The sequence below is a fragment of the Lepisosteus platostomus genome, chromosome 5 (assembly GCF_059453375.1).
Source record: "Lepisosteus platostomus isolate fLepPlt1 chromosome 5, fLepPlt1.hap1, whole genome shotgun sequence".
Classification (NCBI taxonomy): Eukaryota; Metazoa; Chordata; class Actinopteri; order Semionotiformes; family Lepisosteidae; genus Lepisosteus; species Lepisosteus platostomus.
The window spans coordinates 1,704,681-1,726,297 of NC_142615.1; the positions used below are offsets into that span (position 1 = coordinate 1,704,681).

General features: G+C 50.3%; 4 protein-coding genes across 4 annotated transcripts in view; 3 read left to right on the forward strand and 1 right to left on the reverse strand.

The window, feature by feature from the left end:
- The window catches only part of LOC148662380 (uncharacterized), a 56,314-nt gene extending 36,487 nt beyond the window's left edge, over positions 1-19,827 (forward strand). Inside the window, exon 10 of the mRNA XM_088632847.1 lies at positions 18,739-19,827. Coding sequence (XP_088488973.1) covers positions 18,739-19,649 — 911 coding nt within the window. The 3' untranslated portion in view covers positions 19,650-19,827. The remainder of the gene's footprint in view (positions 1-18,738) is intronic.
- Positions 1-21,617, forward strand: part of LOC148662378 (uncharacterized) — a 150,736-nt gene that overhangs the window by 71,824 nt on the left and 57,295 nt on the right. The gene's annotated exons all lie outside the window — the stretch shown is intronic.
- LOC148662381 (GTPase IMAP family member 9-like) lies at positions 7,528-9,673 on the reverse strand. The gene is made up of 3 exons (XM_088632848.1): positions 9,597-9,673; positions 8,133-8,768; positions 7,528-8,099 (listed from the first exon to the last, which is right to left on the reverse strand). Exons 1-3 carry the CDS (start codon positions 9,671-9,673, stop codon positions 7,856-7,858), a joined length of 957 nt encoding a protein of 318 aa, XP_088488974.1. The 3' UTR covers positions 7,528-7,855.
- Positions 9,672-16,199, forward strand: LOC148662382 (GTPase IMAP family member 8-like). Its single transcript, XM_088632850.1, has 4 exons — positions 9,672-9,681; positions 12,372-13,091; positions 14,569-15,303; positions 15,752-16,199. Exons 1-4 carry the CDS (start codon positions 9,672-9,674, stop codon positions 15,961-15,963), a joined length of 1,677 nt encoding a protein of 558 aa, XP_088488976.1. The 3' UTR covers positions 15,964-16,199.

The following is a 21,617-nucleotide window of genomic DNA, read 5'->3' on the forward strand; positions in this document are numbered from 1 at the left end:
CACACACACTGACTGGACACTCCAGTACATGAACACTGCACTGAGAGAGAGAGAGGGATTCATACACACACACTGACTGGACACTCCAGTACATGAACACTGCACTGAGAGAGAGAGGGGTTCACACAGACACACTGACTGGACACTCCAGTACATGAACACTGCACTGAGAGAGAGAGGGGTTCACACAGACACACTGACTGGACACTCCAGTACATGAACACTGCACTGAGAGAGAGAGGGGTTCATACAGACACACTGACTGGACACTCCAGGACACTGACACTGCACTGAGAGAGAGAGGGGTTCATACAGACACACTGACTGGACACTCCAGTACATGAACACTGCACTGAGAGAGAGAGGGGTTCATACAGACACACTGACTGGACACTCCAGGACACTGACACTGCACTGAGAGAGAGAGGGGTTCATACAGACACACTGACTGGACACTCCAGTACATGAACACTGCACTGAGAGAGAGAGGGGTTCATACACACACACTGACTGGACACTCCAGTACATGAACACTGCACTGAGAGAGAGAGGGGTTCACACAGACACACTGACTGGACACTCCAGTACATGAACACTGCACCGAGAGAGAGAGGGGTTCATACAGACACCCTGACTGGACACTCCAGTACATGAACACTGCACTGAGAGAGAGAGGGGCTCATACAGACACACTGACTGGACACTCCAGTACATGAACACTGCACTGAGAGAGAGGGGTTCATACACACACACTGACTGGACACTCCAGTACATGAACACTGCACTGAGAGAGAGAGGGGTTCATACACACACACTGACTGGACACTCCAGTACATGAACACTGCACTGAGAGAGAGAGGGGTTCACACAGACACACTGACTGGACACTCCAGTACATGAACACTGCACTGAGAGAGAGAGGGGTTCATACAGACACACTGACTGGACACTCCAGGACACTGACACTGCACTGAGAGAGAGAGGGGTTCATACAGACACACTGACTGGACACTCCAGTACATGAACACTGCACCGAGAGAGAGAGGGGTTCATACAGACACCCTGACTGGACACTCCAGTACATGAACACTGCACTGAGAGAGAGAGGGGTTCACACAGACACACTGACTGGACACTCCAGTACATGAACACTGCACTGAGAGAGAGAGGGGTTCATACAGACACACTGACTGGACACTCCAGTACATGAACACTGCACTGAGAGAGAGAGGGGTTCATACAGACACACTGACTGGACACTCCAGTACATGAACACTGCACTGAGAGAGAGAGGGGTTCATACAGACACACTGACTGGACACTCCAGTACATGAACACTGCACTGAGAGAGAGAGGGGTTCATACAGACACACTGACTGGACACTCCAGTACATGAACACTGCACTGAGAGAGAGAGGGGTTCATAGAGACACACTGACTGGACACTCCAGGACACTGACACTGCACTGAGAGAGAGAGGGGTTCATACACACACACTGACTGGACACTCCAGTACATGAACACTGCACTGAGAGAGAGAGAGGGGTTCATACACACACACTGACTGGACACTCCAGTACATGAACACTGCACTGAGAGAGAGAGGTTCACACAGACACACTGACTGGACACTCCAGTACATGAACACTGCACTGAGAGAGAGAGGGGTTCATACAGACACACTGACTGGACACTCCAGTACATGAACACTGCACTGAGAGAGAGAGGGGTTCACACAGACACACTGACTGGACACTCCAGTACATGAACACTGCACTGAGAGAGAGAGGGGTTCATACAGACACACTGACTGGACACTCCAGGACACTGACACTGCACTGAGAGAGAGAGGGGTTCATACAGACACACTGACTGGACACTCCAGTACATGAACACTGCACTGAGAGAGAGAGGGGTTCATACAGACACACTGACTGGACACTCCAGGACACTGACACTGCACTGAGAGAGAGAGGGGTTCATACAGACACACTGACTGGACACTCCAGTACATGAACACTGCACTGAGAGAGAGAGGGGTTCATACACACACACTGACTGGACACTCCAGTACATGAACACTGCACTGAGAGAGAGAGGGGTTCACACAGACACACTGACTGGACACTCCAGTACATGAACACTGCACTGAGAGAGAGAGGGGTTCATACAGACACACTGACTGGACACTCCAGTACATGAACACTGCACTGAGAGAGAGAGGGGTTCATACAGACACACTGACTGGACACTCCAGTACATGAACACTGCACTGAGAGAGAGAGGGGTTCATACAGACACACTGACTGGACACTCCAGTACATGAACACTGCACTGAGAGAGAGAGGGGTTCATACAGACACACTGACTGGACACTCCAGGACACTGACACTGCACTGAGAGAGAGAGGGGTTCATACAGACACACTGACTGGACACTCCAGTACATGAACACTGCACTGAGAGAGAGAGGGGTTCACACAGACACACTGACTGGACACTCCAGTACATGAACACTGCACTGAGAGAGAGAGGGGTTCATACAGACACACTGACTGGACACTCCAGTACATGAACACTGCACTGAGAGAGAGAGGGGTTCATACAGACACACTGACTGGACACTCCAGTACATGAACACTGCACTGAGAGAGAGAGGGGGGGGTTAATTCTTGTCAACAGAATTGCTTTAATATTTTTATTTTTTTAGATAAATGTGTGAGGATGCGATCTTCTGCTCTGCTGGGAGGAAAGTCAGGAGGGTTTTTCAGGAAGTGGGGTGACGAGAGACGCTGTGTTTCTGAGCTGGGGTTTTGCATCCCTCCCCTGTCCTCTTTCCGAGAATCTCTGCTCCCGTTTCCTGCTGTCACATTCCCGTGGTCTCGGAGTGAGGGTAGGAATGCTGAGAGACCAGCCCGGTCTGGTCTTATCAGCGAGAGGAACGCGGATCATCACTCCTGACTGACATGCAGACAAACAGGATTCCCCAGCACCGAGCGGGACAGCGCCTGTTCGACTCCGAGCCTCGCCTCTCTGTCTGTGTGAGGGAGCGTCTGAGTCAGGCCCTGCCTCACTCTAGGCTGGTTGTACCCCACTATTCCGACCCCCCGCCCCACCTCCTGCAGGTGGTTTTACTGTGAAACACAAACCAGAGGGCAGAGGGGAAACTACTGGGATTGAAACTGCAAAGAAGAGGCTCTTCTGTACACAGAGGGTGGTGGGGGTGGGGAACAAGCTGCCCAGCCCTGCGGTTGAAGCCGATACCCTGGCTCCTCTCCAGACACAGCTGGGTGAGCTCCTCCAGTCAGGACAGGGGGCTCTACTGTACACAGAGGGGGGTGGGGGTGGGGAACAAGGTGCCCAGCCCTGTGGTTGAAGCCGATACCCTGGCTTCTCTCCAGACACAGCTGGGTGAGCTCCTCCAGTCAGGACAGGAGGCTCTGCTGTACACAGAGGGCGGTGGGGGTGGGGAACAGGCTGCCCAGCCCTGTGGTTGAAGCCGATACCCTGGCTCCTCTCCAGACACAGCTGGGTGAGCTCCTCCAGTCAGGACAGGTGGCTCTACTGTACACAGAGGGGGGTGGGGGTGGGGAACAAGCTGCCCAGCCCTGTGGTTGAAGCCGATACCCTGGCTGGTGATCTGAATCCTATCATTTGTAACCCTCTTGCAGTCTTAGCATTTCGTTCTAAATTTCGTTCTAAATGTCCATATTAGGAGCTGTTCTTCTCTACAGATACTTCCTTGTACCTGACCACTTGATTTCTCAGAAATGAAAATTCACCTTTAGTTTGGTGAACAGGAAGTCTAGAAACAGAAAGTATGAAATGTGGCTCGACTTTCTGCGGTTATATCGTTAGCATCAGAAGGTCAGATAAAGTGCTTGCAATGTATTCTCTCATACTGTTGCTGAGTAAGAAGTCATGTCTTGTGACTTCTGTACATAAAAAAGTCAATGCCAAAATTCTTCCTCATTACATTGACAAGAGACAAACTAGACTGCACACAAGAAAAGATACCACACACAAGTTACTCTGTGTACAGTGTTGACAAACAAGGCGTTTCAGGGGCCTAACGTTCTGGTCACCCAGAAACCCCCAGACTTCTTCTACGTTTGAAACTGTTCAATAGTGCCTGCAGAGGCCAGAGAAGAGATGAGCTGCCTTCTGATAAATGTGATACACCCTGCAGTCAGATCTCTCTCTCTGCACCCGGATGGCACAAAATCAACAGGAGCCGATCTCCTATCTCCTGATTCTAAAACTGCACCCCAAGCAGGAAAGACGTCTCTGTAGTCGAGGTCTGTTTGACCCAGGATACCCGAGGTCCCCAGACACACAGAACAGCCAGCTCAGATACTGGCTCCAGTCAGGGGTGGGCTGGATGATCAGGAAACAGGGGCTCCTGCTTCAGGTCCCCACTCCTCTCTCCTCTCTGTTCTCCTCCTCCTCTCCTCCTCCTTGTTCTCTTCTTGTGATCTTATATGGTGTGTTTGTGTACTGTTCACTGACACTCATGAACCCACAGCTTACCTGGGTATACTGGGGAACTCACCTGGGTATACTGGGTAACTTATCTGGGTATACTGAGTATACTGGGTAACTTACCTGGGTATACTCGGTAACTTACAGTACCTGGGTATACTGAGGTCATTTACCTGGGTATACTGGTTAACTTACCCGGGTATACTGGGTAACTCACCTGGGTATACTTGGTATACTGGGTATACTGGGTAACTTACCTGGGTACACTGGGGTAACATACCTGGGTATACTGGGGTAACTTACCTGGGTATACTGGGTGAAGATGAGATTTCTTGCTGAACACTGGAAAGGCTGTGGTATTTCCTGGAAAGTGTTTTCAACTTCCTGCTCTCTGCCTGAGACAAGTCACACACACACACACACACACACACACACACACACACACACACCCTGCCAACAACAGGGTTTTACACTATGGGCTCTGACAGGTTTCTGTCACATACCAACAGATCAGACTTCGAGCCCTGTTTCTCTTTGAGGTGTTGTTGCTGCATTAGTGTGCTGTGGGCCTGTTACCTCTCTGCCTCACTGGTCCTTCCTCTAGAACCTCAGTCTCGGTATTGGGTTGTGGGGTTTTGGATGTGCCTGAAAACAACAGCTGAGCCGAGAGATAGAAGACAGGAAGAAATATCTGAGTGATGTGGAGACACTGTGTCAGGAGTATGAGGAGAAACTGCAGGAGGAGTCTGGAAAGTCACTGCTTGCACTTAAAGACCTGGGAGAAATTTAAAGAATGGATAAAAAGTAGATAATGTGGTGAACATAATTGTGATCAATGTGACCTGAATTTGAAAGTCAATACAATTCTTTGCAATTGAGGTCAAAGGATTCTAAGAAAATCAGACCGGGCTTTGAAACGTTTCATTAATTGTTTAGAACAACAGTGCAGATCCACTGCAGTGAACCATAAAGTTATCCACTCTGAAACGATGAACACATGAAGCGTTTCTTGACATTTGTAAACATTAAAGAAAGAGATCAACAAATCCAGAAAGAAAATCCAGTGTACAAATCTATTTGTAACGTCTTCCATGAAGTACTGAGAGGAGAAACGGAGCTGGTCCTCTTGATATTGTCACAACTGAGGGGTTCGGAAACTGGTGAAAATCAGGAACCGACCGAGCGGTTAAGTCAATAAGTCAAACAACTATTCATAACCCCCGACTGGAAGTGATTTCTCTACAATCACACACAACTCTTCACTCTTCACTGGGGTTCGGTGTGGGTCAGCAGAGTCCTGGCTTCACGCGTGTGGAGAGGATACAGGATACAGACCTGACAGCAGCCTCTGATCAGGTCAAAGGTCACGGGTTTCATACAGCAGGCTTGTGGCAGCAGAGCTCGTTCTGAATGTCCATATTAGGAGCTGTTTCTCTCTACAGATGCTTCCTTGTACCTGACCACTTGATTTCTCAGAAATGAAAATTCACCTTTAGTTTGGTGATCAGGAAGTCTACAAACAGAAAGTATGAAATGTGGCTAGACTTTCTGCGGTTATATCGTTAGCATCAGAAGGTCAGATAAAGTGCTTGCAATGTATTCTCTCATACTGTTGCTGAGTAAGAAGTCATGTCTTGTGACTTCTGTACATAAAAAAGTCAATGCCAAAATTCATCCTTATTACATTGACAAGAGACAAACTAGACTGCACACAAGAAAAGATACCACACACAAGTTACTCTGTGTACAGTGTTGACAAACAAGGCGTTTCAGGGGCCTAACGTTCTGGTCACCCAGAAACCCCCCCAGACTGTTAGTAAGTTTGAAATTCTTCAATAATGCCTGCAGAGGCCAGAGAAGAGATGAGCTGCCTTCTGATAAATGTGACACAGCCTGCAGTCAGATCTCTCTCTCTGCACCCGGATGGCACAAAATCAACAGGAGCCGATCTCCTATCTCCTGATTCTGAAACTGCACCCCAAGCAGGAAAGACGCCTCTGTAGTCGAGGTCTGTTTGACCCAGGATACTCGAGGTCCCCAGACACACAGAACAGCCATCTCAGATACTGGCTCCAGTCAGGGGTGGGCTGGATGATCAGGTAACAGGGGCGAGTTTTTGGCATTTTTCATAAAGAAGCTTTTGATATGGTGCCAAATAAGACCGTATTCCCTCAAGAGAGAAGACAGAAGAGGAAAGCTCTTGTGGTGCTGCATCATGGACTTCCTCTTGTGCACCAGCACAAGCCTCAAGACTCCTCTAGCATTGCCACCCAGCATCACTGCCAAACGAGCCTTTGCAGCCCTGAAGCCTGGAGCTGCTGCTTCATTCTTAGAAACATAGGTTCTTGATGGCATTCGGAGCAGATCCCTCAAGCTGGACCTACTGAAGACAACCTCTCAGCGCAGCTCCTGCCTGACAACATGTGATGTCAGAGCGATGGTGGTGTGTGATTGGTGGAGACGGGGGAGGGACTGGGTCAGAGTTCACAGCTGCTCCTTCTCTTTCACTTTCACTGGTGTCACTGGTCCTGTCAGACTGCGTCTGCACCTGAAGGTGCTGACAGATACTGTACACTATTAACCTAGACCGACAAATCCATTTTCTTATGGAACTGCATTGTTGTTGTTTATTTAAATTAATATCTCCGGAGTTCATCAAGTGCACTGTACTGTACTAAACAGCAGCACTGATGTTTAATGATTTATAAAAATGTTTTGGTAACTTCTTTCATTGTGCTGTAGCTTCTGTCTATCAAGGCCACCTGGATTATCCACCATCTCAGTCCAAGATCTCTTACGAAACCTGTCCATTTAGTCCAAGAAGGCCAGCGCTGAGCACACGCCTGTGACTGGTTTGGCAGTATAACGACCTGGACTGGTGGCCACTGCTCCATCTTGTCCATCTGCTGGACAACCCTGTTCCAGGAACTGCCTTTCCTCTTTCCATGAGTGAGAACGTCAGGCGAGATTTGAATTTTCCTTTTTATCACTGTGCCTCAAGTGTGATCTTTATTACAGTGGTTAAGGGTTGTAGAAATCGATCAGGTTCTTGAGCAGAGCAGGAAAGCAGATCTTTATTGTATGCAAACAGGAGCACAGTACAGAATACGGTTCTGAATGGGGCTCAGACTCAATACAGCAGTGTTTCCCTTTTTCTACAGTGAGAGTCACACTAATTAAGTCACTAGAGAAAGCCAGCAAACCATTTATTTGGGATTTACAATGATGCAAAGAGTATTACTAAACCATAAAACCAATAGAAAACAGGACAGGAAGGACAGTTTAAACTTATTGATAATCTTAAAATCATGAAGGTAGAATTGGCCTTATTAAACATTTGCTGTAGGTGCTCTCAAATCGTTACTCTTGAACTATTAATGTTTTTTTCTGAACAGATCTTTAAACTTCTTCCAGCTAATTTGCAGGGCTTCGGTGAAGCTGAAGTTGTACTGTGAGTTTTCAGCCTCCTCCCTGATCTTCTTCAGCTCTTCCTTCTGTTTCTTCTTGAGCTCCTCTGATCTCTCCTGGTGGATTCTCTCCAGCTCAGCCCTCATGGCCTCCTGCTTCATGCTCATCAGCTCCAGCTTCTGCTGTTTCTCCAGGATCTGCAGCTCTTGCCTGTGTTCCAGGGTGCGTTTCTTCCTCTTCAACTCCTCCTCCTTCTCCCGGATCTTCCTCTCGGCCTCCTCGTACATCTCCTGGGTGTAGCAGTCGCCCCCGTTGGTCGCCACCATGCGGTCGATCATGGTCAGCAGCTCCCTCACCTGGGTGCGATTCTCCATGTCTTTGTTGTTGAAGACGTGGTACCTGCTGCCACACTTCTGGATCACCTCCTGGAGGTCTTGATGGGTATTCTCCACGTAGTCGTCAATGGTTTCATCTTCCAGATCGTCCCCCCTGGTGAAGAGGACGATGGTGTAAGAATTGGCCCTTTCTCCAAAGAGCTCCTGCAGGGCCTCCACAGCGTTCTTCTCCTCCTCGGTGAAGCGGCCCAGCTGGATGACCAGCAGGAAGGCGTGGGGTCCCGGGCAGGAGACCTGGACACACCTCACGATCTCAGGAAATATACGCTCATCGGGGACGTCAGTGTCAAAGACGCCTGGAGTGTCGATCACAGCGACACGTCTCCCGTCGATCTCTGTGGACTGTTTCTCACAGCACTTTGTCACCGATTTGGCGCTGAGGGCAGATTTAAACTCCTTCCTGCCCAGAATGGTGTTTTTCGGACGGCGCTCTTCCCCACTCCTGTTTTCCCAATGAGGACGATCCGCCTCTCCTGCAGCTGGTCTGAAAAGGAAAGAATTGCTTTTGAAATGGCACTCCTGAGTCAATTTCAGGTTTTCTACAGGAAGTAGAGAATCACTGGCATAAATCAGATGAAGCTACGTTCCCTTTCAGGCTCTAGAGGACGTCAACAGCATTAGGGAATGTGTGGCACAGGAGGAGGCAGGAATAGGACCAGGCATAGACTGAGAAGATCACTCAGTTACTGGTTCACTTTTGAGAAGTGTAAAAGAATTGTCTGATTTCCTGAAATAGCAATTGTCCTGACCTCTTTATTGGTGTTAAGTTATGATGAATTCTAGCTTTGGTCCAAAAGAAAGGGAAAATAAAGTTTATATTTGGATTGATTAGATTAGACAGGATTGATTGATTAGATTAGACATTTATTCCTATAACATGTATTTATCATCTGTGGTTCTATGGTTCATTTTGCACACCCTGTAAAGATAAACAGGACAGATGACCAATGTGGACAAATGAATCCTTTGTTCAGACAATCTGGTCATCAAAAATAGAACAAGTAGTGCCAGTATCTCACCGTTCTTTTGTTTGCTGTTTAATAGGTATTTTGCACACAAGTACGAGGCTAATTAATGATTAATGTTAAATTTTTAAAATCCTTCTTCTCCAAGCCAGCAGGCTCTACAGCCGACTACGGAGTCTTAAGGATCTGTAATCAAACTAACTGCGATCAAAAAGCCACTCACCTGCCTGAGGAGCTACTCCTGCGCGGATGACAGATCTTTTATGAGGCGCTTCTGGGTGTGTCTTCCTGATGATCCGCCCACAGCTGCAGAGAGCTCTTTAAGTCTGCTAGCAGGAGCACTTTGCTTCTTACTGCTGCTGCCAGAGAGAGTCGAAGAGCCTCCTGCCTCAACCTCAACCTCAACCTCACAGGAACGCACCATGGCTCCCGGTGAGTCTAACACGGAGAGAGATGACACACAGCGCATAGATGCACACTGACAGACACTGTTTCAGAGCAGAGTGGTTTTTTAGACGATTATACCTCTTCTCAAAATGACAAATGTTTCATATCGTTGATGTTATTATACTCAGCAATCTGCCACACCTACCAATTAATAATCTGATTTGTCTCTTTGCTTTTCTGCTCTCTGAGAAAGACAGCAAGCATGTCTGTTAGAATAAGGGGGTGTGTGGTCATGCCATAGGCTTGGTCCATTGAACCAACATGAACAGAGATAAGAGATGAAACGTTCTGACGTAGAAGCAGCAGGGTGAGGCAAGAATTGCAGCCACAGTGCGACAGTTCGGAGTCCATGTTAATGAAACACGCTGTAACAGTGTGGGACGTCTGGCTGCCTTTTCACCGGCGGGGGATCGATACCTCCGGTCGAGGCACAGAGCCGGTGCATAGTCACCCCGAGTTGCGTTTCTTCAGCCCGGAAGAAACAATAACTGCCGAGAGTACAGGGGAGTGTAGAGATTTCTCTAGAGTAGGAAAAGGCTTCTGCACCCTTTCAGCTGGTACCCTGGCTCTGAGGCGAACCCAGGGCGTTCGAGTTCCAATGTAATATAGGGCTTCTCACGATGAATTAGCTAGCGAGGGGACAGTTAGAGGGCCCCCTAGTGGTGCGCAGGGGAATCCCTTCCCACTGCCACAATGGAGAATTAGCGATAAGTCTGTGAAGCTGATCTGTGATAACGACTTGAGACAGCAGTGCAATCAGTGATATTCCTGAATTAATGACTAATTACTCTTCTCCTTAGAAACTCTCCACTCGCGAGCATGCTAACACACATACCTGTTCAGTTTTGCAAAGGGGTAAAGTTGCAGTCCTTCTCCACACAGAGAACAGATACGGACTGAGATGAATCCACAGGGTGTTATTGGACACTGCACTTCCAGACAGCTACACACTTCCCGAAATAAGGTGCCCTTGGCCACAATCTGGGGACAAATACAGCTCTTGACCTTCCCCTGTATGTAAGAGACTAATAGACACTCTGCATTGGCAATTTGTAAAAAGACATCATTTTTATGTTCTGAATTTGGTCTACAAAAATGTACAATGCCAATATTCTGAATGTGTTACGATGATACAGTCTGTTCACTCTTTCGTCTCATAACTGGATCAGTCAGTGGGACATCTGGAGGTGCTGTTGGGCAGGAGCAGCACCGCAAATTAGCTCAGCAGCTCTAGGGATCTGTACGTGGGAGAGGGACAGACTCGCAGGCTTCCTTAACACACTTCTGCCCTCTGATCCACCAGTCCATTCACCCATTTCTCCCAGTTCAGGGTCGCAGGGCAGCTGGAACCTATCCCAGCAAGCAATGGACACAAGACGGGGTTCACCCTGGACAGGACACCAGTCCATCACAGGACACACACACACACACCCCCTGGACAGGACACCAGTCCATCACAGGACACACACACACTCACACACACCCTGGACAGGACACCAGTCCATCACAGGTCAGACACACAGTCACACACCCTGGACAGGACACCCGTCCATCACAGGACACACACAGACACACACACCCTGGACAGGACACCAGTCCATCACAGGACACACACACACTCACACACCCTGGACAGGACACCAGTCCATCACAGGACACACACAAACACACTCACACACCCTGGACAGGACATCAGTCCATCACAGGACACAAAAAGACACACACACGCTGGACAGGACACCAGTCCATCACAGGACACACACACACTCACACACCCTGGACAGGACACCAGTCCATCACAGGACACACACACTCACTCACACACCCTGGACAGGACACCAGTCCATCACAAGACACAAAAAGACACACTCACACACCCTGGACAGGACACAAGTCCATCACAGGACACACACACACTCATAGACACACCCTGGACAGGACACCAGTCCATCACAGGACACACACACAGTCACACACCCTGGAGAGGACACCAGTCCATCACAGGATACACACACAGTCACACACTCTGGACAAGACACCAGTCCATCACAGGACACACAGACACACTCACACACCCTGGACAGGACGCCAGTCCATCACAGGACACACAGACACACTCAGACCAGGGCTGGTGTTCCCAGAATCCCATTAACCCACCGCATGTCTGTGGACTTTGGGAGGAAACCCTCACAAACACGAGGAGAACATGCAGACTCCACACAGACAGCACCCCAGGAAGTGAACCCAGGGCCCCAGTGCTGCCAGGCAGCAGTGCTGACTACTGACTCCCTAACCCTAACTCTAGGGTTACTTGTCTTTTCTATGCCTCTCGGTTTGTAAGACTGGAGGTAGTGTGACTTCCTGAAATGATTTGGATTATAGACATTTGGACTAGTGCAGTATTTTCTGAGAGAAACACGTCTCTTTAGGAAACAGGAAGGTAATGTTGAGTGTTACAGGGAACTGCAGTACGTGTTGTGAGCACTAGATGGCACAACAGGACATGTAGAGAAGACTCAGATGAAAAATGCATGAGCCAGCGTGTCTCTGGAGAGGTGCAGGTGTGACTGTAAGATTCGTCACTGCTGGAGTTGTCTCTTCCATTGGAAGTCCTTGCCTGTACCTTCCTGTGGAAGTCCTGCAGCACAGTGAACTGTCATGTCCTTGTCCCACAGCAGGTCCAGCCCAGGGGCAAACTGCAGCTCTGACGCTGGTGCTGCTGGGCAGGGGAGGCTCAGGGAAGAGCTCAGCAGGAAACACCATCCTGGGAAGAAAGGAGTTTAAAACCTCCCTCACCTCCCGGGCTGTGACCACTGAGTGTCAGAGAGCAGAGACGCAGATCCACGGGAGACGAGTGGCTGTGATCGACACCCCAGACTTCTTCGACCAAGCCTGTCCTGACCCCGGGGCTCAGATCCAGCGCTGTCGGGATCTGTCTGCCCCAGGAGCTCACGTCTTCCTCCTGGTGCTCCAGCTGGGCAGATTCTCTCAGGGAAAGAAGATGATCCTGAAACAGATACAGCAGAAGTTCGGCCCGGGAGTCACACGGCACATCGTGGTCCTGTTCACCCACGGCGACGACCTGGAAGGGGAGACAGAAGAGAAATTCCTGAAGAATTCCCAGAAGGACTTCCAAGAGCTGATCAGGGAGTGTGGGAGCAGGTACCAGGTCTTCAACAACAAGACAGCCAGCGCAGGTCACCCACAGGTGCCTCAGCTGCTGGAGAAGATCAACAGGCTGGTGGCGCAGAACGGAGGAGAGTTGTACCCCCTGACAGCCCTGGACAGGGGGGGGAGCGAGTCCCAGGCAGAGGGAATGGAGCTGGGAATGACGCAGGAAGACACCAGGAAGCAGGCAGGGGAGCAGCAGAAGAAATCAAACTCCAGCTCCGGGGGTAAGTCAGCATGTTTCAGAACGCGTCTTCAACAAGCGCCGCTCTGAGCACACTCAGCTGTTTCTGTCTTGCCTGTAATTCGCCAGTGGCTCTCTGGTCAACTGGTTTTCCCAAGCCACCTGCTCACGGCTCCTAAACATTCAGCGAGACACAGGTGTGTCAGGGAACACGCATCTGCCTCTCCACCCGTCTGCTGCTACATAGCATTGTTTTCACTCCTCCTCTTCCTCATTCCCAGTGACGGACAGAAGGATGTCACTGGTGTTCACCGATGTCCATAAACTGGGTACATCTGACATTGCGCACACCACAGCACATTGGCTCAGCAGCTCTGAGCTGCGCAGAGCTCTAGGGATCTGTATGTGGGAGAGGGACAGACTCGCAGGCTTCCTTAACACACTTCTGCTCTCTGATCCACCAGTCCATTCACCCATTTCTCCCAGTTCAGGGTCGCAGGGCAGCTGGAACCTATCCCAGCAAGCAATGGACACAAGACGGGGTTCACCCTGGACAGGACACCAGTCCATCACAGGACACACACACAATAACACACACACACCCTGGACAGGACACCAGTCCATCACAGGACACACACACACACACACACACACACACACACACACACACACACACACCCTGGACAGGACACCAGTCCATCACAGGACACACACACAGTCACACACCCTGGACAGGACACCAGTCCATCACAGGACACACACAGACACATACACCCTGGACAGGACACCAGTCCATCACAGGACACACACACACTCACACACCCTGGACAAGACACCAGTCCATCACAGGACACACACACACTCACACACCCTGGACAAGACACCAGTCCATCACAGGACACACAGACACACTCACACACCCTGGACAGGACACCAGTCCATCACAGGACACACAGACACACTCAGACCAGGGCTGGTGTTCCCAGAAGCCCATTAACCCACCGTATGTCTGTGGACTGTGGGAGGAAACCTTCACAAACACGGGGAGAACATGCAGACTCCTCACAGAGAGCACCCCAGGAAGTGAACCCAGGGCCCCAGTGCTGCCAGGCAGCAGTGCTGACTACTGACTCCCTAACCCTAACTCTAGGGTCACTTGTCTTTTTAACGCCTCTCGGTTTGTAAGACTGGAGGTAGTGTGACTTCCTGAAATGATTTGGATTATAGACATTTGGACTAGTGCAGTATTTTCTGAGAGAAACACGTCTCTTTAGGAAACAGGAAGGTAATGCTGAGTGTTATAGGGAACTGCAGTACGTGTTGTGAGCACTAGATGGCAAAACAGGACATGTAGAGAAGACTCAGATGAAAAATGCATGAGCCAGCGTGTCTCTGGAGAGGTGCAGGTGTGACTGTAAGATTCGTCACTGCTGGAGTTGTCTCTTCCATTGGAAGTCCTTGCCTGTACCTTCCTGTGGAAGTCCTGCAGCACAGTGAACTGTCATGTCCTTGTCCCACAGCAGGTCCAGCCCAGGGGCAAACTGCAGCTCTGACGCTGGTGCTGCTGGGCAGGGGAGGCTCAGGGAAGAGCTCAGCAGGAAACACCATCCTGGGAAGAAAGGAGTTTAAAACCTCCCTCTCCTCCCGGGCTGTGACCACTGAGTGTCAGAGAGCAGAGACGCAGATCCACGGGAGACGAGTGGCTATGATCGACACCCCAGACTTCTTCGACCAAGCCTGTCCTGACCCCGGGGCTCAGATCCAGCGCTGTCTGGATCTGTCTGCCCCAGGACCTCACGTCTTCCTCCTGGTGCTCCAGCTGGGCCGATTCTCCCAGGGAGAGAAGAAGATCCTGACACAGATACAGCAGAAGTTCGGCCCGGGAGTCACACGGCACATCGTGATCCTGTTCACCCACGGCGACGACCTGGAAGGGGAGACAGAAGAGGAATTCCTGAAGAATTCCCAGAAGGACCTCCGAGAGCTGATCAGGGAGTGTGGGAGCAGGTACCAGGTCTTCAACAACAAGACAGCCAGCGCAGGTCACCCACAGGTGCCTCAGCTGCTGGAGAAGATCAACAGGTTGGTGGCGCAGAACAGAGGAGAGTGGAACCCCCTGACAGCCCTGGACAGGGGGGGGAGCGAGTCCCAGGCAGAGGTAATGGAGCTGGGAATGACGCAGGAAGACATCAGGAAGCAGGCGGAGGAACTGCAGCGCTGGAACAGGCAGAAGAAATCAAACTCCAGCTCCGGAGGTAAGTCAGCATGTTTCAGAACGCGTCTTCAACAAGCGCCGCTCTGAGCACACTCAGCTGTTTCTGTCTTGCCTGTAATTCACCAGTGGCTCTCTGGTCAACTGGTTTTCCCAAGCCACCTGCTCACGGCTCCTAAACATTCAGCGAGACACAGGTGTGTCAGGGAACACGCATCTGCCTCTCCACCCGTCTGCTGCTACACAGCATTGTTTTCACTCCTCCTCTTCCTCTGTCCCAGTGACGGAGAGAAGGATGTCACTGGTGTTCACCGATGTCCATAAACTGGGTACATCTGACATTGCGCACACCACAGCACATTGGCTCAGCAGCTCTGAGCTGCGCAGAGCTCTAGGGATCTGTATGTGGGAGAGGGACAGACTCGCAGGCTTCCTTGACACACTTCTGCTCTCTGATCCACCAGTCCATTCACCCATTTCTCCCAGTTCAGGGTCGCAGGGCAGCTGGAACCTATCCCAGCAAGCAACGGACACAAGATGGGGTTCATCCTGGACAGGACACCAGTCCATCACAGGTGAGACACACAATCAGACACCCTGGACAGGACACCAGTCCATCACAGGACACACACAGAAACACACCCTGGACGGGACACCAGTCCATCACAGGACACACACACACACACCCTGGACAGGACAATAGTCCATCACAGGACACACACACACACACCCTGGACAGGACACCAGTCCATCACAGGACACACACTCAGACACCCTGGACAGGACAATAGTCCATCACAGGACACACACACACACACCCTGGACAGGACGCCAGTCCATCACAGGACACACACACACACACACACACACACACACACACACACACACACACACACCCTGGACAGGACACCAGTCCATCACAGGACACACACAGAAACACACCCTGGACGGGACACCAGTCCATCACAGGACACACACACACACACCCTGGACAGGACAATAGTCCATCACAGGACACACACACACACACCCTGGACAGGACACCAGTCCATCACAGGACACACACTCAGACACCCTGGACAGGACAATAGTCCATCACAGGACACACACACACACACCCTGGACAGGACGCCAGTCCATCACAGGACACACACACACACACACACACACACACACACACACACACACACACACACCCTGGACAGGACACCAGTCCATCACAGGTCAGACACACACTCACATACCCTGGACAAGACACCAGCCCATCACAGGACACACACACACTCACATACCCTGGACAAGACACCAGCCCATCACAGGACACACACACTCACACACCCTGGACAGGACACCAGTCCATCACAGGACACACACACACTCACACACCCTGGACAGGACACCAGTCCATCACAGGACACACACAAACTCACACACACACAACCTGGACAGGACACCAGTCCATCACAGGACACAAACACACACTCAGACACACACACCCTGGACAGGATACCAGTCTATCACAGGACACACACACACTCAGACACCCTGGACAGGACACCAGTCCATCACAGGTGAGACACACACTCAGACACCCTGGACAGGACACCAGTCCATCACAGGACACAAACACACCCTGGACAGGACACCAGTCCATCACAGGTCAGACACACACACCCTGGACAGGACACCAGCCCATCACAGGACACTCACACTCTCACACACACACACTGGACAGGACACCAGTTCATCACAGGACACACACACTCTCACACACACACACTGGACAGGACACCAGTCCATCACAGCACACACACACACACACCCTGGAGAATACACCAGTCCATCACAGGACACACACACATACTCACACACACACCCTGGACAGGACACCAGTCCATCACAGGACACACACACACCCTGGACAGGACACCAGTCCATCACAGGACACACACATTGTCACACACCTTGGACAGGACACTAGTCCATCATAGGACACACACAGACACACACCCTGGACAGGACACCAGTCCATCACAGGACACACATACACACACACACACACACACACACACACACACACACCCTGGACAGGACACCAGTCCATCACAGAACACACACATTGTCACACACCTTGGAGAGGACACTAGTCCATCATAGGACACACACAGACACACACCCTGGAGAGGACACCAGTCCATCACAGGACACACACACACACACACACACACACACACACACACACACACACACACTCTGGACAGGACACCAGTCCATCATTGGACACACACACACACACACACACACACACACACACACACACACACCCTGGACAGGACACCAGTCAATCACAGGATACACACACACTCACACAACCTGGAGAGGACACCAGTCCATCACAGGACACACACACACTCACACACCCTGGACAGGACACCAGTCCATCACAGGACACACACACACACTCACACACCCTGGACAGGACACCAGTCCATCACAGGACACACACACACTCACACACCCTTGACAGGACACCAGTCCATCACAGGACACACACATTGTCACACACCCTGGACGGTACACCAGTCCATCACAGGACACACACATTGTCACACACCCTGGACAGGACACCAGTCCATCACAGGACACACACTCACACACACACACACACACACACACACACCCTGGACAGGACACCAGTCCATCACAGGACACACACACACACACACTCACACACCCTGGACAGGACACCAGTCTATCACAGGACACACACACACACACACACACCCTGGACAGGACACCAGTCCATCACAGGACACACACACACACACACACAAACACACACACACACACACACACACACACACACCAGGGCAAGTTCTCCCAGAAGGCCTTTAACCCGCAAGCATGTCTGTGGACTGTGGGAGGAAACCCTCACAAACACGAGGAGAACATGCAGACTCCTCACAGACAGCACCCCAGGAATTGAACCCAGGGCCCCAGTGCTGCCAGGCAGCAGTGCTGACTACTGACTCCCTAACCCTAACTCTAGGGTCACTTGTCTTTTTAACGCCTCTCGGTTTGTAAGACTGGAGGTAGTGTGACTTCCTGAAATGATTTGGATTACAGAACATTTGGACTAGTGCAGTATTTTCTGAGAGCAACACGTCTCTTTAGGAAACAGGAAGGTAATGTTGAGTGTTGTGTTGTGTATGTGTTGTGAGCACCAGATGGCACAGCAGGACATGTAGAGAAGACTCAGATGACAAATGTATGAGCCAGTGTGTCTCTGGAGAGGTGCAGGTGTGACTGTAAGATTCGTCACTGCTGGAGTTGTCTCTTCCATTGGAAGTCCTTGCCTGTACCTTCCTGTGGAAGTCCTGCAGCACAGTGAACTGTCATGTCCTTGCCTGTACCTTCCTGTAGAAAACCTGAAATTGACTCAGGAGTGCCATTTCAAAAGCAATTCTTTCCTTTTCAGACCAGCTGCAGGAGAGGCGGATCGTCCTCATTGGGAAAACAGGAGTGGGGAAGAGCGCCTCTGGAAACACCATTCTGGGCAGGAAGGGGTTTAAATCTGCCCTCAGCACCAAATCGGTGACAAAGTGCTGTGAGAAACAGTCCACAGAGTTCGACGGGAGACGTGTCGCTGTGATCGACACTCCAGGCATCTTTGACACTGACGTCCCCGATGAATATATAAATCCTGAGATCGTGAGGTGTGTCCACGTCTCCTGCCCGGGACCCCACGCCTTCCTGCTGGTCATCCAGGTGGGCCGCTTCACCGAGGAGGAGAAGAACACTGTGGAGGCCCTGCAGGAGCTCTTTGGAGAAAGGGCCAATTCTTACACCATCGTCCTCTTCACCAGGGGGGACGATCTGGAAGATGAAACCATTGACGACTACGTGGAGAATACCCATCAAGACCTCCGGGAGGTGATCCGGAAGTGTGGCAGCAGGTACCACGTCTTCAACAACAAAGACATGAAGAATCGCACCCAGGTGAGGGAGCTGCTGACCATGATCGACCGCATGGTGGAGGCCAACGGGGGCGGCTACTACACCCAGGAGATGTTCGAGGAGGCCGAGAAGAAGATCCGGGAGAAGGAGGAGGAGATGAAGAGGAAACTCAGCCTGGAACACAGGCAAGAGCTGCAGATCCTGGAGAAACAGCAGAAGCTGGAGCTGATGAGCATGAAGCAGGAGGCCATGAGGGCTGAGCTGGAGAGAACCCACCAGGAGAGAATAGAGGAGCTCAAGAAGAAACACCAGGAAGAGCTGAAGAAGATCAGGGAGGAGGCTGAAAACTCACAGTACAACTTCAGCTTCATCAAACCCCAGCAAAGTAGCTGGGAGAAGTTTAAAGATCTGTTCAGAAAAAAACATAAATAGTTCAAGAGTAACGATTTGAGAGCACCTACAGCAAATGTTTAATAAGGCCAATTCTACTCTCATGATTTTAAGATTATCAATAAGTTTAAACTGTCCTTCCTGTCCTATTTTCTATTGGTTTTATGGTTTAGTAATACTCTTTGCATCATTGTAAATCCAAAATAAATGGTTTACTGGCTTTCTCTAGTGACTTAATTAGTGTGACTCTCACTGTAGAAAAAGGGAAGTCTGTGACAGAATATTGCCCTTTTCACTCATTTTGCTTGAGGGGAATGCCAAACGGATTTAAATGTATTTTTAATTTGTTCAAAAATAAACTTTTTACTGCAGGAACCAAGCACACTCAAGACCGCATAAAACACCTTCAGGGGTAGATTAAACGTCCTCTCGTTTCTACCCCTGAAGGTGGATCAGAGAGCAGAAGAAACGAGAGGCGAGTAATCACACTGTGCACAACAATGTATTAAGAATAAGAACACATTTATACAGTGATGACCTGTAAGGACTCCCCAGTGAAGGTGAAGAGATGTGTGGGTCCTGTGCAGATGCAGGAGGAGGTACAGTAGGGGAACAAGCAGGTGAACAATCCGGTACGTCAGGCGAGTCCGCGGTCAAGAGGAGAAAGGTGGTTCGAAATCCAGGAAGTGCCAATAGTGGCCAACAACCCGAAACGAGAGGCGAGGTCCAAAGTCGAAGGGCAAAAGGGCAGTCCAGAATCCAGAAGAGGGACAGAATAATCGCCAGGCAGAGCTCTCAAGGAGCCGGCCAGCAGAGGGCGCTAAAGCCAACAGGCCAACCAGTTTCCCATCCAAAGAGATGATCTCAGGTTAGAGTACACCAGGAAGAGGATGGACAGGACTCTCTGAAGGAAACACGTCTCTGTAGTGAATTAGGAGGTAACCTTAGTGGTCTTACCAATATGAACCCTAGGTGACACGACATGACCTACAACTCTAAACATGCTTTCGTCACCAGCCCGGGCACGAGCCCTTCAGCCCACTGCCCTCAGGCAAGAGACACAAGAGCATACGGACACAGACCACCAGTGTCCTCAATAGCTTCTACCCACAAGCAGGGCGATTGGCCCTGTCCCTCGGAGCACACCTGCACCATCACCCTCTCCCTCATGATGAATTCTTATTTATTGCCCATCTCCAGTCAATGTTTACGTTCAAGCTGTTTACTTGTTGGCTCGTACATTGTCTGCTGTTTGTTTGTCTGTTGTTTTGATGCGCTGTCTGCACTCTGTGTTTTTACACTTGTTTTAACACTCGAGGGACTTTCTGTAGGTAAGAATTCCATCGTACCGGTCACATATGGCAATAAAGTTCTTTCACCCCACTGATATGACAACCTCTCAGCGCAGCTCCTGCCTGACTAGTGACGTCAGAGCGATGGTGGTGGGGGACTGGGTCAGAGTTCACAGCTGCTCCTTCTCTTTCACTTTCACTGAAACCTGGAGGTGCTGACAGATACTGTACACTATTGACCCAGACCGACAAATTCATTTTCTTATGGAACTGCAGAGTTGTTGTTTATTTAAATTAATATCTCCGGAGTTCATCAAGTGCACTGTACTGTACTCTCTCACGTCAGCAGCACTGATGTTTAATGATTTACAAAAATGTTTTGGTAACTTCTTTCATTGTGCTGTAGTTACTATCTATCAAGGCCACCTGGATTATCCACTATCTCAGTCTAAGATCTCTTACGAAACCTGTCCATTTAGTCCAAGAAGGCCAGCGCTGAGCACACGCCTGTGACTGGTTTGGCAGTATAACGACCTGGACTGGTGGCCACTGCTCCATCTTGTCCATCTGCTGGACAACCCTGTTCCAGGAACTGCCTTTCCTCTTTCCATGAGTGAGAACGTCAGGCGAGATTTGAATGTTCCTTCTTATCAGTGTGCCTCAAGTGTGATCTTCATTTACTACATGTTATGAAGTCAAGTGTTCTTGTATAAAGGTG

Excerpts from the sequence above, each read along its gene's own strand:
- LOC148662381 (XM_088632848.1), bottom strand. The coding sequence starts at position 9,673 with ATGGTGCGTTCCTGTGAGGTTGAGGTTGAGGTTGAGGCAGGAGGCTCT. Across the intron at positions 8,769-9,596 it reads TCTGGCAGCAGCAGTAAGAA|ACCAGCTGCAGGAGAGGCGG; the intron begins GCAAAGTGCTCC and ends TTTCCTTTTCAG. Across the intron at positions 8,100-8,132 it reads ATCCGGGAGAAGGAGGAGGA|GCAAGAGCTGCAGATCCTGG; the intron begins GTTGAAGAGGAA and ends CCTGGAACACAG.
- LOC148662382 (XM_088632850.1), top strand. Across the intron at positions 13,092-14,568 it reads ATCAAACTCCAGCTCCGGGG|CAGGTCCAGCCCAGGGGCAA; the intron begins GTAAGTCAGCAT and ends CTTGTCCCACAG. Across the intron at positions 15,304-15,751 it reads ATCAAACTCCAGCTCCGGAG|GGTCGCAGGGCAGCTGGAAC; the intron begins GTAAGTCAGCAT and ends CTCCCAGTTCAG.